At 38.4% G+C, this 17,492-nt stretch overlaps 1 protein-coding gene across 8 annotated transcripts in view; it reads left to right on the forward strand.

The window, feature by feature from the left end:
* The window catches only part of LOC121952187 (rho GTPase-activating protein 26-like), a 99,500-nt gene that overhangs the window by 64,790 nt on the left and 17,218 nt on the right, over positions 1-17,492 (forward strand). For all 8 annotated transcript variants that reach the window (XM_088088046.1, XM_042498712.2, XM_088088049.1 and 5 more), the window contains exons 18-21: positions 8,832-8,937; positions 11,207-11,366; positions 13,171-13,315; positions 13,588-13,768. In XM_088088046.1, coding sequence (XP_087944172.1) covers positions 8,832-8,937; positions 11,207-11,366; positions 13,171-13,315; positions 13,588-13,768 — 592 coding nt within the window. The remainder of the gene's footprint in view (positions 1-8,831; positions 8,938-11,206; positions 11,367-13,170; positions 13,316-13,587; positions 13,769-17,492) is intronic.

The raw sequence follows: 17,492 nt of genomic DNA on the forward strand, positions 1-17,492 counted from the left end.
GCATGTGATGATTTTGTGCGTGAACGCGTATGTGCAGAATTGTGTCTGCTTACGTAAGTGCTCTTTTGTATTTTTATTCAAGGCCAAATTTTGCAGAAGCAGCAGGGTGATTTGAGGACAATGTCCCTGATGGAGCTCACTCTTTTTGCTCTTCCCTTTTTTCCTTCTCTCTGACGATCTTCTTCAGCTCCTCCCACAAGCCTGCTCGTGAACCTTACATGCACCTCTGTCTCTAGTTTCGTCTCAGCTTACTTTCTCCCATCCCATGCTAATCTGGTTTTAAATGTCTGTTTTTAAGTGGAGAGCTTCATGTTTTGAGGTTTAGTTGGGTCAAACAGCAGCTGTAAAATTTGTGCGGTGGGCGGAGTCAGGATAAGTTATTTTGTTTTGAAGATAGATTGCTTAAACTTTCAAATAGTCATTGCAATAATTTAAGTGTATATGAATCTTCTCATGTGAGTCTCAAAATGAAGTTTCGGGATCTCTAACTGATTTAGACCATAAAATGTAGACTTTGAGAGGGAGATGGAAAGAGGGAGGGTGAAGTGCCACCTGGATTACACATACCTGCCTCGGGCATGTGCCAGCCCAGTACCAAGAAAACACACATACAGTAATTATTCTGTCTCGAGTCATTAGATTTTGCTTGCTGTATCTCTGTCTCATTTTATTCATCAATTTGGTCCTCATATTTCACCATTATTTTCTTTTTTCTCTTGTGTAAATTGCGTGAATTCCTCCACCTCACTTCTCATTGGCCTTCACTTTTCAGTGCTGCAAGGTGACGGTTCAGTTGAGGTACTAAAAAGCTGGACCGGACATTATTCACTTTTATTTTCATTCTAATTTTTCTGCTTTATACCTAGTACATAAAAGAAAGAGATGAAAGGACAAGAGATGCTTTACGGGTAAGAGATGATGACCGTGACTTGAATTTAAAGCCATTGTACAGTTTGACATTGAGAGTCTAACCTGCGTGGCACATATTTCACAGGCTTCAAAAGATCCTATTACTCTTTTCAAGCAACTGAGCTGATGGGGGTTCTTTTGTTTCTTTTGTTTTGTTTCATTTTACTTTTTTGTTATCAAAATATGATCTTGTTATCTATCCATCCTCCATCAGATGAAGTTGTTGTTGGATTGTCGAACAGGGTCTGGAATCCTGCTCCCCTTACACCTTTCCAATGTCTAAATTAGTGTGATTGCATTCAGCAATTTCTTTAACTTTCTGAACCAAAAATCCGTCAAGCAACTTACTTCATGCAATGCTTGACAAAGGATGTAGGACTTTTTTTTTTCATTCTTCACACTATTTCCATTGCTCTTTGTGTGTACAACCCATTGCTTTAGAGACTGTGCAGTAGTTTTCAGCAATAAGATCTTTGCACACTGATTCCTTTTTTATGCATTTTTTAAATTTGTCATCTGAAAAAAAAACAAAAACGTTACACACAGAAACCATACTGAGTCCGATGAGTTTAATTGTTCTGTTGGTTGTGAAAACTGGCAATATGTGACACATTTGCTCCTTTGCTTCTTTTCACTCGAGGTACCCTTCTATCTCACCTCACTCTGCCTGCGTCTTGCGTTTTGCAGCCGTATGAATGGACTGAGCTGTCCTCTCTGTCCCCACACTTTCACTTTCTCTGTCTGTGTGCAGCCCATGTCCTCCTCCTTCTTGGCATCATTGTCCATCTGAATATTACTATCCGACCTGCTGAAAGTGAGTCATCTTTGAGTTATGGGAAGATACAGTGTGCTCCGCTCCACTCTCTTGACACTGATGTGTCCTGCTGCCACATTTGCTAAATGCTTTTGACAGATGTGAAAAATGAAGCAATTTGAACCTGTTTGTAAAACTTAAACAATGGACAAAAGTTTTAGAGTCAGTATGCAAACATGATTGAAACAACATGAGTTTGTAGTTTTACACATGCGACAAATGCAGATGAAAAAAAACAGTCTTTAAGCCTTTTTCTGCAATGGTAGGCTTTTCACCTAGATGTGGTCTGAATTTGTTGATTTCAAGAGAATACCCTGGCTTTAAGCAAAGTAGCCTGGATGCCCTGCCCACTAGCTACTTCCTCCAAGTCCTCCTGGGGGATCCCAAGGCAATCTCAGGCCAGGGGAGATACAGAAATCCTTCTGGCATGTTCTGGGTTTGCCCCGGGGTCTCCTATCAGTTGGACGTCTCTGGAGTACCTCCACAGGTAGGTGTCCAGGCAGCATACTAATCAGAAGCCTGACCCACCTCAACTGGCATGTTTTCAAAGCAAAAAAAATCAGTAGTTCTGCCCAGAGAGCTTTTTAAATGTCTCAACTTCTCACTCTGTTCTGTTGAGCTCACAAACCCAAGGTGAGCGATGGTATTTAAATAAGCTGGAAAACTGAGACACCCACATTACAGATCACATTGTAGCAATCTATGTGTTGATCTCATACTCCAACCAACCCTCTTTTTTCCCTTTTCTGTTTCCTTGGTATGTTTTCATTATTAATCATCACAATATCCTACTTAACTCGCTGTGAAGGTTTGCTGGAAAGACCGACATGGCTTTGCGACAAAGAGGAGAATATCAGATTGTTAGAAAGTGTCACTGGATGTCATCTTTTGAAGCATGGCATATGATGACATTTCAAGGGACATTACAGTGAGGGTTTGAGCTGAGCTAAAAGCCTGGCCAACAGTATTATCTTCCCACTAAACAGCAAGCATGCTGGCATCAGTCCCAACAATAAAAAGACTGTAGTCAGGCTTCTAGCGGATCCTTAAAAACTCTTAAAAGGCATTGAGTTCATTAATCTAAAAATAAGGTCTTAATTGGTATTATAGTGACTTAAATTTATGTTTCAAAAGTCTTAGAAATGCTCAGACATGGGATGTATAATTTTATGAATCTTTTTCTCTGGCATTGCATTGTAAAATCTTGAAATAAATGATAACATCTATTTTTATGATTTCGTAAACTTGTCATGATGGGAATTCAAGCAGTGGAATCTCAAATGCATATTGAGAAACACAAAATAGTCTAGAAAACATGACAGAAATGCCAGATATTTTCTATTTCTGTTTGTAAACAAAATAGGAACCTTTGTGATAATATGAACTGTCTTCCATGCGTTCCACTCTGAAAAGGTTGTTTTTCCAACATTTGACGTAGATGATCAAACTTTTCCATGAGACCAAAAAGCAGTTGTCTTTCTTCAATTTTGATTATTTGAAAAATTGGTCTTAAACTTAATTCAAAATAGAATTAAAAAAGTCTGTAAAAGTTTGAATCTACCTTGCCTTAAGCTGTAGGAGCCTTGGCAGTCAAAAATTCATGCTGCTCTGTGTTCATTCCCAGATGTAGTCAATGTTATGTTGTTCCTAGCCAGGTGGTGTGATTTCAGCCTGCATCTAAAACGGTGGTCAAACATAATGTTTTCTCATCTCCTGCATAATAATTCTGATCATCTCGGCCAGTGAAAGCCAGGCAGCCCCCAGCTTTCAGTTTGACAAGACATAGATTACATGAAATGGGAAACAGAGAACTGGAGATTTACTGAGACAAAGACAAGCACCTGTTGTTTACCCATACGTCAGCCACCTCCTCATCGTTTTGCTTTCAGATTTATGACAGTCAGTCCATGAAGTTTGATGCCTGTTACTGAAATGAAATGCTTGCTTCACATGCAGAAGTGGACCAAGAGACTAACTCAGACTCAGAAACTCAGACCAAACTCTGATCAAACAGTAAAACTAGGTCTATTTCTACTGCCTATTTCTTGCCTAAAATGTTTTCAGAAATATTCTTTAGCCTTCCATTTAATACAAGATTGTTTGTGACCATCTAGCCAGCACTGTGTCAAATGGAGAAGTTTGCATTACGTCACCCATCAGGTGCATCATTCTGTATTTTGATAGTTGTAGGTTTTCTACCTCTTGAGCAAAAACAAATGCCATCATCCTTTTTCTCTGTTTTCTCTGGCCATATAGCAATAGTTTCAAAAGCATTTCCATCTTTCCACTGCATAGACTGCCCAGTTTTATGAAACAATCATCTTTCCTGTGGCAAAATACTTATTTTAAGCAGTATTGATTAATTTAATTGGCCATTTGGGGGTAGCAGAACAAGCTGGAAACACAACATTGACATATACTCACCTTACGATAAGCGATAGAGTGAAGAGTCTGGTGATAATTCTCTGTTGGTTTGTCACCACATGACATGGAATCGTTTCACCCATTGTTATATATTGATGAATGAGTGCAGCTTTGAAGATAATGCATTTAGTTGACAGTAACTACTTGGAAAGATACATTTCAAATTAAGCCTAGAAATATTGTTTAAGAACTCAATAGTGTCTTTAAGGAAATGGAAAACATTTGACTTTCTTTTCCTTAAATTTTATCAGTCATGCTCTGGATAAATTAATATCATCTGGTCTCTTGTTCTGGTTTAATATAAAAATGTGAAACATACAGTTTATACACAGGACCCCACTCTTAAAAAAACTTGGCAATTTGGTTGAAAATGAAAATAAATGGGATATACTGTGCAGACTGAGAGATGTCCAGTATGAATAATGAATGGTAAAAAGTAGAACAGGTGGGAGTACTGGAGTTAAGAATCAGCTAATGGTCAGCAGATGTGGCAAGCTTCTTGAAGTGAGGCATGCTTCATTTATTGTATGTGGGTGTTTGCTTTCCCGCCTTTGATTGTAAAAGCGTGTTCTCCATGCATAATCAAAATCGCCTCTTGCTTAAGAGATGTACAGATGAAGTTTTGATGAAGGGACACCCAGACTTGTTTTTTTCTCATTTCATTTCTCAGAGCCATGAGCTTTAAGGAAGGTGGTAGTTTACTAAAGGTATGCTCATGTATTTGATTTCAAATTAAAAGTTAGAAGTGTCTGTAAAACTAGCAACTAAGCCAGTGGTTCCCTTCTAGTACAGGCATGAGGTCCAGATTTCTTCCTAGTTATTGATTCAAGATCCACACATTAAATAAACTGCCACATATTCAATTTTATTTCACAAAATGTAAACAATACATCGGCTTAGAACGCAAGGAAATTATAACAAGAATAAACAGAAGTGGCACTTCAAATTAAAAGCTCTGTGCTGGATTTTTTTTTTTTACAAAATTGCCAACTTTAGAGTTTCTTGCTGTCAACTCAGAAATAACTTGCAACCCAATTTTGTACCCTGACCCACCTGCTGGGAACCACTGCTATCAGCCTGCCTGGGTTAGATAGTGTTAGCAAATCATAACCAAACAATGTGGATACTTTATGTCCTGATTATCCCAAATTGCACATAGTGTGCATATACTATGGAAACATGCTGGCTATTATTTTTATAGGTATGCTCTGCTCTAAATACATTTGCAATTACATTCAAGCACAATTAATTTGCAGAAAAAAGCAGATTTTATGCTATCTGAAATGATCCTGTGCTGATTACAGTTGAGATGGATGAAACTTCTTATTATTTGCTGAATTCTTATCTGATTTAGTGGCTGCCAGAAAATTCAGTTTCAGCTGAATTCATGTGCACGTAGACATGCAAACATGCAGGTATGACAAGAAGAGAATATGCATGCATTTTGATTAGATGTTTTCTGTGAATATCAACGTCCTTGTGTGCAGGTGCAGCTGCTGGCTGTTCAAATGCCTGCACCCCCACAGTATGTTAGAAGACACGCCATGAATACTGGGAACATAGTTTATTTATTCGTTTCTCTGAAGGGCTGAAATTCAAGGTGAGAAGGAAAGTGGCTTGAAAAGGTCGTCTGTTAAGTGATGGATGAGTTGGAGGCTGCGATGATAAATGACTTCTGCTTGGTGTAATCACTTGTGACTCAGCACCATAGCTACTGAATGCAGTGTTACATAGACATTCAGCCTACGTTTAGTGCGTGTGTTTTGTTTTCTGACTCATCACAGATGCTGCTGCTGTGTGTGTGTGTGTGTGTGTGTGTGCGTGTGCGTGTGCGTGTGCGTGTGTGTGTGTGTGTGTGAGTGAGTGTGTGCACAGTATATGTGAATAGAAAAAACCCATCAAATGTTATTTTTTATTTTATTATGAATCCTTTTAAGTGATTTTCTTTTGATTCAGGTATGAAAACAGCTACATGGCTATATTGCCTCCTGGCTTCAGCTTTGTGTCTATTGAGGTTAATATCCATAAGTTCATCTAACTCCCAGCAATAAAGGAAATAAGCATATTTCCCAAAGAATTTTGGAATGAATGTCTGTGACATTTGATATCATTAAAGACTAAATTATCAGTATTTCAACTACATGAAGCATCTACATACTGATCCTTGTCCATTGCCCTAAATGTATAATTAAAATGTAAATGTATGTATTTTTAGACTGAATTTATTTTGAAATTTATATTAAAAAAAATATTCAAATTAGAAATGTAAACAAGAAAACAAAATGAGAATACTCAATGTTGCTCTTGGATTGGCAAAGAAGATTGCAAAGAGTAGCAGTAGCGATTATTTTGAAAGTACACCTAAGAATGTAATTCAGTCTATCTGAAAATACGACTGTAATTATAACAATTGGATGCCTGTAGTTTATACACTTCTGAAAGCACCCGAAACACAATGTTCATTACATTTTCGGCTGTCTTGGTTATTAGTTGATACAAGTAATTAATATCATGCACATTAATATTTAGCTTATGAGTAATTTATATTCAGTTTACTTGTCTCCTTGTATTAGTGACATTAGTGGGACTGGAATAGAAAATCAAGTGTAAAAACAAAATGTTGAAATCAGCTTTAAATTCTACAACGGATCATTAATGCTACATTGAAGAAAAAATCATTTCAGAATTAAGTCATGATATTGCAAGTATTAATTCATAATTTTGAGAAAACAATCATAATATTATGAGAATTAAGTTGTAATTTAACGAGAATAAAGTCATACTCTCCTAAGACAAAAAGTCGGAAATTACAAGAATAAAGTCGCTAGTGTTGCTGTTTTCATGTGCATGCATCTGTTTGGAGGTATGTATGGGTGCAGTGGAAGTGTACATGCTTGTGTATGTTATAGGTATTTCAGTTTGTATGTTTGTGTGTGTGACTGACTGGTTACATGATTTTTTGTTTGCGTGCATCTACTAAATTATTTTCTTTTTATGTGAGGGCAAATACTTGTAAATATTTGGTCTACATTCACTGTATATTTAAGTGTTGGTGTGTTTTTGTTTTTGCTTGTGTGTCTGTGTTCGTGTGTGTGTTTGTGTGTGAGATACTGTGCCATTAGCGAGTGAATTGCCTGGCGCTGACAGCCAAGGCCTGAGGGTTGATCTATTATGAGTCTGCTGTCATTTCTCAATCGACTAGCTCTGCAGCCCATACTTGTTATTGTCATCTATCAACAATAGATCTCTGTGCCTGTCTGTCTGCTCTGCATGACCTGTTAATCACCAGGACACAGAGATTTTGCACTTTGCAACGGAGTTAAACACTCAGTGACTGAAAGACCTCTTCATTTGTCTGACTCCAGTAGTCTTTTTGTCTGAATCTCTGTTCCTCTGTTTTATAGAGGCAAAACGGTCTGTTAGTCTGTGTTATGAGTGTTAGAAAGTGTTCAATATTACTTTACTAATTAACTAAATTCTGATTCAAACTTCAAGCGTAAGACTGGCGTAATTCTGTATTATTTACTGTCATCAAATCCAATGAAAAGACTAAAACAAAAGATGCAGTAGTCCCTGAATACATCTTCACTATCTTTTGCACCCAGCCCCAAGTCCACTGGTTCTTACTCAGTGGCGAATCTTCCTACCTACCATCCTGCAGGATGCCATTGAGAGGTTGGCCAAAAAAACAAATAAATAAATAAATATGAAAAAATAGAAGAAGGGGAAAATCATCCAGAATCATCCAAAGAATTGATGGGTATGGTGGAGTAGAGTATATGAGAAGAGCAGTGGAGTAAAAGAAAATGACAAGGCAAGAAGCCATCCAGGACACGTTACAAAATAAAGAGAGAGAGAAAAGAAGGTGGATTTTTGTGTTGATATCTCATAAGCTCTTGTTTTGTTGAATTTAAACAATTACCTAAAACAACAGAGCACAATAGTTTCTAACAGAAGTTACTCAACAAGGAGAAAATAGTGCATTTGTTTAGGACTATTTTCAGTCACAGATTGATACACATTTCACGCTCTACAGAGTATGTAGGACAGCAGGAAGGTATATGCGGGATTAACTTAAAGTAAAATACAGTGTCTGCGTTCATGGCATTGAAAAAGCTTGTCGGCTAGTGCAATGCTGAGGCTTGCTGTTATGCTTTTTTAGATTGTTTTTTGAAAGGAGTGAAACACTATGGGACAGAGGAATAAGTCATATCAGAATTTCACTACATAGATACTGTGTGTTAGACAGAGCAATTCACTGTTGGTTTTGGTGATTTTATCTCCAGGCTAGTCCTTCACATCTTGAGCAATTATATTCACATACTATAGCTATGAAGACCTCTGCATAACACATACATTAAATATGACTGATATTTACCACATAAAAAGAGCTGTTATTTCACCTACAATCCTTGTACTTGAATCTTTTCTATTCTTAGCTCATTCTTATAGAATGTGATTTAGTGTATGTGTTAACACCAACGTCTTTCAAATGTCAGACACATGAACACACATTATGTCTCACCTTTGTAACAAGAATAAACGGATGGTTGCATACCAGTGGAAGACACTTTATTTCACCCAATTCAGTGTTTGTTTTTGCTCCATACATGAATGTGCATTAAAGAAGTCATCAAATGTGACTCGCTTAAGTCTTCAACAGTCTGTCCCTGTCTTTGTACAGAGTTGGATAACCAAGAAGCCAGAGTGACAGAGATCCATGCGCTGGTGCACCGGCTGCCTGAGAAGAACAGACAGATGCTGGAGCTGCTAATGAAGCACCTGGCCAAGTAGGTGGAGAAACAAATGCCGTATCAGACATTATGTTCCTAAAAACGGCAGTGTTTAATTTTATTATGTTGTGTTAACAGCAATAGGGATCTTTCTCCTCTCCTTTTCTCTCATGCCCTCTCCTCTTTCTTTGACCACATTGCAGTAATACTCCTTGTTTTGATTGTTGTTGTTGTCCATCCTCGAGGAGGATTAGGACTCCGTAATCTCTTGACCACATGCATTAAGGCAGTGGGTTCTGAAAATAGAAACCCATCCAGCAGCCATCAGGCCAAATCTATTTTCCGACTTATCCCTTGAAGGGAAAGAGGGGTTAATGGTCAGGTGCAGGTCTTAATGTGGATGCCAGGAAGTGTAGGAGGTGCCATGATTGTAGCCCAGTGAGGTCTTATTCTGCCATTTGCAGGGCAAAAGATGTCCCCATGATAAAGTTTTCATACATTTAGTTTACATATAGCTTTAGTTTTAACCACTAAATACTTCACAGTCATTGATGCTGTTGAAAGAATCTTATATATAACATGAACGTTCAAAAACATTTCAAACTAATTCAGCCCAGTTTTTATCTAAATGTCTTCTGACAAATCAGTGCTGACTGGGAGATAAAAGGATTCTGCTCACCCTTTGAGTTGATTGAAATTCAGTGTTTTGCTCAAGGACATTTCAGTGGGGCGGATACTGATGAGCACTCAGGTTCATTGGGTTCAACAAGTCAGTTTTAAGACTCCTGCAAAGATCTAATTTTTCTCTTATGAAGGCCGTTCCCTGACTACTGCCTCTTCATTTTTCCCTCCTAGGACTTGAATCCCGCCATTTCCTCCACATTTTGAATGGTTTCAGCAACAATAAACTGTATAGACAAGAGACTTTGTAAATCAAACAGGTCATCTGTCTGTTGATTACATAACCACAAGCTGCTGCAGCCCATAAGCTAAAAAGCAGGGCATGGCACAGTTGGCTTATATGTAATTATTCCTCTAAAGCAGCTGACTGGCATTGTGTTTTCACTCCAAAGCCCCGTCTAATCCCCCTGCGCTTTATCAGGCTTTTCTTCAACAACAGCAGCTTGATATAATGTGTGACAAATGGGACGTCAGCCATGGTTATACAACATGTACGTGAGCATAAGTGCATTCTGAACACATAGACATCTTTACCTGCTTAGTGGATTATACCTGCTGGTGCTCATCGTCATCATCATCACTGGCTTACAGGTTGAATGACGGGATCACAGTAAACACACTTTAGCTTTTCTCAGCTTTCTGTCTACTAAACTTACACAACAATAAATACTACCTTCAATAAAGTTAAAATGTTTTAGAAATGTGTGAATTTCATAGGTCTCTTTTTGTAAAAAGTCAGATTTCAATGTCTTTTTTAATATAAAGCAGATATAGATACTTTATATGTACTGTGGAAGTATCAAAATACCAAATCCACAGAGAAATGCACAGTCTGTACTCAGAGATCTTTGACTTTAAACAAGCTGTCAGGACTTCTGTGAAGTTGTGATGTCACATTCCCAGGCTTCAATGCCAGTGAAAAGATGTCAAGCACGCAGATGTGGTTGACTCTGAAACACTGACCAATCAGAGCAAACCACGCTTCTCCGGGAGGGGGCTTAAAGAGACAGGCGCTAGGTGAATCCAGGTATAACCAGGCAGACCGTAATAAAGAAATACAGTGTTTTTTTGAACATAAAAGCATAAAATAATGTGTTAGTAGACACCCAATATACAAGTATGAAAATGAGCATAATATGGGACCTTTAACTTCCTGTCCATTTTGCAGGATCCTGAGCTGTATTTTGCCCTATACAGAGGGGTTTGTCTTTTCCTTTTTCTTTAAAGAAAAATGCTTTATTAAACAGACTTGAAAGCATGTTATAGAAAGAAATGATATTAATTGCAAAACAGAAGTATGACATTTTTCTGAAATGTTAAATCTTCTGACCTGTAAACAAACAGCACAGTGCAAACCCTTCACTCCAGGATCAACCTCCCACCCACCCTCCCACATGTCCTAACAGGCACATAACACAAAGCTACAGATGAGGAAGAAGAAGAAAAAAAGAATCATGACAAAACAAAAACAAACAAATATGGAGAGAGGTAGTAATCAGATAAAATGTCTATTGAAGTAGAGACTTAATGTAGGAGAGAAAGGGGTCCCAAATTTTAGAGAGGTGTTTCTTTTGTTTAGCCTACCGACGGTGATACAAATGGTACTCACTAACTCTCCTCCTCTCACTTTTCCCCACCTCAACAGTGTGGCCAGTCACCATCAGCAGAACCTGATGACCATCGCCAATCTGGGCGTGGTCTTCGGGCCAACTCTGCTCCGCCCGCAGGAGGAGACGGTGGCAGCCATCATGGACATCAAGTTCCAGAACATTGTAGTCGAGATCCTCATAGAGCACCATGAGAGGGTAAGAGGGTGCAAGTGTGAATGTGTACAAGTGAACCACATAAGCAACAGAGTCAGTTGAGAGTTATATGAATCCCTTGGCTTTGTCAAGGGGGTAAACATTTGTTAAATTGTGCATTAAACAACTATTAATTCAAGTAACTTTTTATATCTGAATGAGCACCTGCCACACACACACACACACACACAGACACACACACACACGCACACACACACACACACACACACACACACATACACACACACCATAACTATAAATATACTATATGTACACTTCAAAGCTAATTTCATATCTCCTTAAGATCCAAGTAGCTTATTGATAGGCAAAGCTGCTTACAGATGTCACCATGGCAACAGACAAATCAGCATGACTGTTTCTGACCCTAGAATTATGCACACAGAGTATGTTCAGCCAACAAAGCAAACAAATGGTCATACACACAAATGGCACATGTCTGACACCTGCCAATGTGTTGAAAGACTGAAATACACACACACATACACAAACACACACCTGTCCCTCATCCAGACTGCCTAGACAACAGCTGTCTCTAGTGCAATAAAACAAAACAAACGGAGTATACATGCTGCAACAGAGCAGCTCTCAATCCTTAAAGACATCTCATCACAGTCCTTGTGTCACTGCCTCCTGCTGTAGACGCTGTAGAATAATGACGCTCCGCACTTCACATATCTGCCCTCTCTACACAAGCAAAAGGATTATTAGCTCCATTTTTCAGACGTTTTGTGCATTCTGTTTGCCGATTTCAGCCTGTAGCTTGTGTAAAGTGCTTTTTATTTCCCCCTCCTTGGATATATAATTGTCTTATAAAATGAAAAGTTTTCATTTAGGTGTAAACAGTATTAACCTTATTTACCCAAGCATTCTCATACACTCATGTACTGAACTAAAACATCTGAAGGTTTCATTTGATCCCACTCATTACATTTTGTTGTGCTCTTTTGCAACCAAAACAACAAAATCCAATATGTTCAAATGGGTTATCCAGCACTCCAATCTGTTATTCCTCCCCTTTCTGCCTTGAGTGGAGCTATGGGTGTGGATATGGCTGAAAAGCAGGAAAAAGGTGCTGACAGTTAAATGGATGTGGGGATGATTATGTTTTACTTAAGCTGAAAGAAAAAAAAATACAAGCAGAGCAGCATTAGAGGAAAAAACATCAAGTTTGAAAAATCAAGAGATAAGTAAGTGATGGTGTGAAAAAACACACAGTGTGCAGTATACTTTTATCACAGCATGGTGTTTTGTGCATCTTGCATAATAGTGCTACAACAAGTAGAAATACATTTCAGTCACAATAAGTGCCACAACGGAAGCACACAATGTCCCCCGTTGTTAAGTTTCTCCATATGTAATTATATATGTAACACAACTTTTCGACAAGTAGCTTTGTCACTGTGTTAAGCAGAAAAAGACACAAAAAAAAGAAAAAGGTTGCAATTCACTACCATGAATTCAGGAATTAATATAAGATATAGATATTCTTCAAGAATTGTTTTTCTGTCAAATCACAACCTTGCATATTGTTGCATTGATGTAAAGGTTTTAACATTTAAGCACAACATTGTGATCACTATATCTGTCTTAAATGGGATAAGCCACATTTCCCTGCATTTACATACGAGACTATGAATGTCTTGACAGCAGCAAAAACATGTCGGACACATGTTGTTCAATGGACAAAACATATATACATTTTCAGCTTTTCACTGGCATTTTCTTTTTGTAAATTTATATTTTGTTTCTTTAGTTGTACTCACACTTGACTGTTTTGTTTGTGCAGATATTCAGGGATGTGCCGACTTCTGCAGGCGGTCCGACCAACATGCAGCTCAACCTGTCCAGGAGGAGAAGTGCAGAGAGTAAAGCTCCGTCCTGCAGCGAGAGGCCTCTCACACTCTTCCACACACCAACACATTCCCAGAAAGGTGAGCTGAACCACCCAGTTATCCCCTGATTAAAATAGTCATAATTCTTGATAAGTTGTTTTTCTCCCCCCTGTTGCTGGGTTTTATCATTTAATTTGGCTTTGAAAGAGAAAAAGACCTGTAGCCACCTCCTTTTGTTGAGTTCACACTGGTCACCGAAAGTTCTCTTGTAGGCGCATGTCACTATGAAAGTGGCTACTTAGAGAAAACATCGACAGCACTCTCTGGCTGAAAACACAAAAGACTATCTACATTTTTCTTTATTCTTGTAGGTGAAAAGAAGAACAGTCTTGTCAATGCCACAGTCACCGAGCTGCAGCAGCCGGTTTCCTCCTCAACCAACTGTAACAGCAGCAGCAGTAGCAGCAGCAGCAGCCAAGGTCGAACCCCGAGACACAGCCTGACCAGCAACGACGGAGAGCAGGACACCCGGCAAATCCGGCCCAGCTCACTGTGAGTGATTTCTCAGAATCTGAAGCAGCATTTAACCTTTGTGGTAACCTACCTGCTGCAGACCCTGTTATTTACAGTTTTTTATTTTTAAATGAAAAACAGTGAAAGCCCGATTTTAAAACTACTACTTGCATTTCAGAGTCACTGCAGTTCAACCATTTTTGAGTTAGTTAACAACTTTAAGAGATCTCCTTTTCATATTTTCCCATATTTTAAATGTTCTATTGCCTGTAATATTTTCTGAGCTATCCATTGTTACTGTAAGTTGAAGTGAAAAGGTGTTTTAGTGTTGGAGGAAACACTTTCGGATGGACATACATACAACATCAAGAAAGATGCATATGTGAAGATGAAAAAGACAACAGAGAAACAACACAAAGGGAAATCTCAACAAAAGCAAAAATAGATTTACACTTTCGCAGATGTTTTTGAGTGAGAGGTGAAGGATTTTCAGGTGTTTGGACCCATTTGTATTCACAAAGAGACAAACATGTACACATGCAAACATGAACTTCTAATACAGTCACAAACACATAGGTTCAAGAATGTACACACCCATTTTTTTCAAGCACACACGGAAATTTACAGGAATGCACAAGCACATATGCATACATGTCAGCACGCACACATGCATACGTAGCAGCTAAGAGCTAGGAGATCAAGTCTTATGACAGGCAGGTTGTTGGTTTAAACCCCAAAAGCATCGGGGAAACTTTTTTCAAAAGCAACTGAACTTCAATTGTACCAACAATAGAAGACTGAGTCTACTTCTTCTGAGTTAGGGAAATTTAAAATTAAAATGAGTACACAAAATACCATTCACATGCATGCGCACACAAATATATTATGTAGCAGGTACTTGGCATATGTTTTGGATTACCTTACACAGTGTTCCCCCCCTTTCAGGCTTTCTCTGTCTCAACAGCAGTTCACACAGCCAAAACCAAAGACCAACTTAAAACAAAAAATATTTTCACTGGTCTGAAAAAGCACCACAGTCAGGATGAAGTTATTAACAGGTGTAAACACACGCCTGCATATGGAATTCACAGCAACATGGGGCTGAACACACACACACACACACACACACACACACACACACAAACACACAGAGTCTGTCATCATGCATCTTTCATGTTTTTTTTTTCTACAAGCCACGTGGATGTTGATATACACCTTGTTTGATCAAGGGAAGATACAAACTACCAGTCATCACACTTATTGACCGAAGAATCCTTCAAGTGCAGTCTGTCACTAAAACGATTGCACATCCCCTCTGATTACTTTTCTCCCTCTGTCTCCCCACTGCCACTTCTACTCCATCTCCCCTTAACCCCCACCCATACTCATTCTTTTAATCTTTCATTCACAGAAGGTTGTAACACCCAACTTTTATTTATGCACTCACCTCTAGCCAAGAATTCTGTGTCTGGTATTTATTTCTCCTCATTGCTCTGTGTGTCTGTCCACTCATGGGATACCCCTTGGGTCGTTTGCTCTTTCACTGATGAGGGCATCAGTCCATAATCTGACTGACGTGATCAATTTAAGCAACATGTTTGAACATCCACCACACTTGCAGCAATAAACTCAAGTCATTTGCTTTGTAGAAGTGAACATATCTTTATATATGCGTGCAGAGTTCTTAATGTAGGTGGCAACTCTGGTTTTTGCCCTTATTTCAAAAAAGACAGTATTTTCAATAAGCTGTTTACATGGCTAATGAAAATGAATTTTACACTAATATTCCTATTTAAATGCAGATGTTCTTACTTAGATTGAGGTTTTACACCTCAACGATGTACCTCCTAATAAATGCTTAATACTTGCGCTTATCCAAAAACCCGTTGATATCCAGGTCTTTCAAAATGTTCATAAGTAATGTGTGTTTCTCCTTCCCACCACAACCTACCCCACAACCTTGCAAACTGTTGGCTACTTGGTTTGTGTACAATGGAGGAGGCCATGTGTGCCAAATTGGGTTGAGCACCCCCCCCGTTTGGGGGTCCTCTTCCAAAATATTATGAGCATTAATCACCTGATTTCCTGCCCTTGGGTTAATTTTTCTGCACCAATTTATGTTGGAAATGTCTTAAATTTTATGAAGATAAAAGTCCTCTCCTACTCTCTACTTTGCTTTTTATTGAGGCAACAAAAGCACATGCTCTAAATATTGAAATATTGATTTTTTTTTTAACATTTCTTGAACTAAGGGTAGGGTCTATCTTAGCATGTTATGCAAAAATAAGAAAGAGAGGGAGAGAAAGCATCTAAAACTGCTTGTTGGCGATATGAAGAGGGAAGAGAAAAAGACAAAAAAAAAAACAGTAGAGCCATGAAAAGAGATATTCAAGAACATAGAGAACAAATGAGTCACACTAAAGAGAAATTCAGTGACTGAAGTGAACAACCTGTTGGTCCTGATGAGGCACCTAATGATGCATGAAATGATATGTTCACAATCTTCTATCCAATTTTTTTTTGTGTGCCTTTTCTCCTCTTAAGGTTACGGTTGTGTGGGATAGAGTGCTGTCAAGTGTTTTATTAGTCGTTAGCATCTTGCAATTTCTCAGATGGAAGTCTTTACACCCTTTGCACTAGGATAAATTTAATTTTAATGCCTTTAACAGGAAAAGGGCAATGTGTGGTCCAAAGTCTCATAGCTTAGTGTGGACACATTTTATTTTAGATTAAATGACAGTGCTGCTGAGTGATATTAAGTCTTTCAGCAGCCAACCACAATGAAAACACTACAGGCTAAGGTGGAAAGAAAATGTATTGCCAAAGCTGTGTAGCTGGAGTAGTCAGTGAAATGCATATCTCAAAAGAGCTGTCAAGGCCTAGAAAGATCCGATGAAATTCTCAAGATTGTATCAACCTGTCGTTTTTAAAGCATTGGTCTCAAAAGTGTGCATCTTCTTAGGCCCCTTTCCCAAGGGACAAAGAACCCCAACACACCCACTAACATCTGGCTTTTGTCTTTAGTGTGAAAGGTCACAATCAGCCTTCATTCTCGGGACAAATGACTCTAGTATCCACAGGTATTTGTCAGCTCAAGCTCCTATGGCAAAATGACACATGTGTGGATGAGCTCATTTTTGCCCATTTTCTCCTGCAATGCAAGGACACATTGCTGCAAATTCCATTTGTCTGTGTCCAAGCAGCACGCGAACATCATTCCATATTTGTTGGCATGGAGTTTGAAAGAGATTAAAGAAGTAGTATAGATAAAGGTGGAGAAAACCCATAACATTTTCGCTGGCCTTCATGCTGCTTTCCATTGTAGAGCTGCTAAAATTAAATGGTTAATCAATCCATTAGTCGTCAGCTGTTAAAATAATGGCCAGCTAACTTGATAATTGTTTAATCCGTTGGAATTTTTTAAGAAGAAAAGTCGAAAATTCTCAGATTCCAGCTTCTTAAATGTGATAATTTTCTTAGTTTCCTCTATGACAGTAACAGTATGTGGACAAAACAAGACATTCAAGGATGTCATCTTGGGCTTTGGGAAACACTGATCAATATGTTCCACTGTTTGGCATTTTATAGACCAAACATCTAATTGATTAAGTATTACTTCTGATGTTGTTCGATGTAATAAGCCAGACTCTTATGTAGATAAATATGCATTCTGCTACTCACTCTTGCTGCTTAAGTCTGCAGGTAATGATAATGAAATGAACATGAAAGGTTTTATATGAGCATCACAATAATGCATGATAGG

This window comes from Plectropomus leopardus, chromosome 15 (assembly GCF_026936395.1).
Source record: "Plectropomus leopardus strain MGB_pleo_1.0 chromosome 15, ASM2693639v1, whole genome shotgun sequence".
Lineage (NCBI taxonomy): Eukaryota > Metazoa > Chordata > Actinopteri > Perciformes > Serranidae > Plectropomus > Plectropomus leopardus.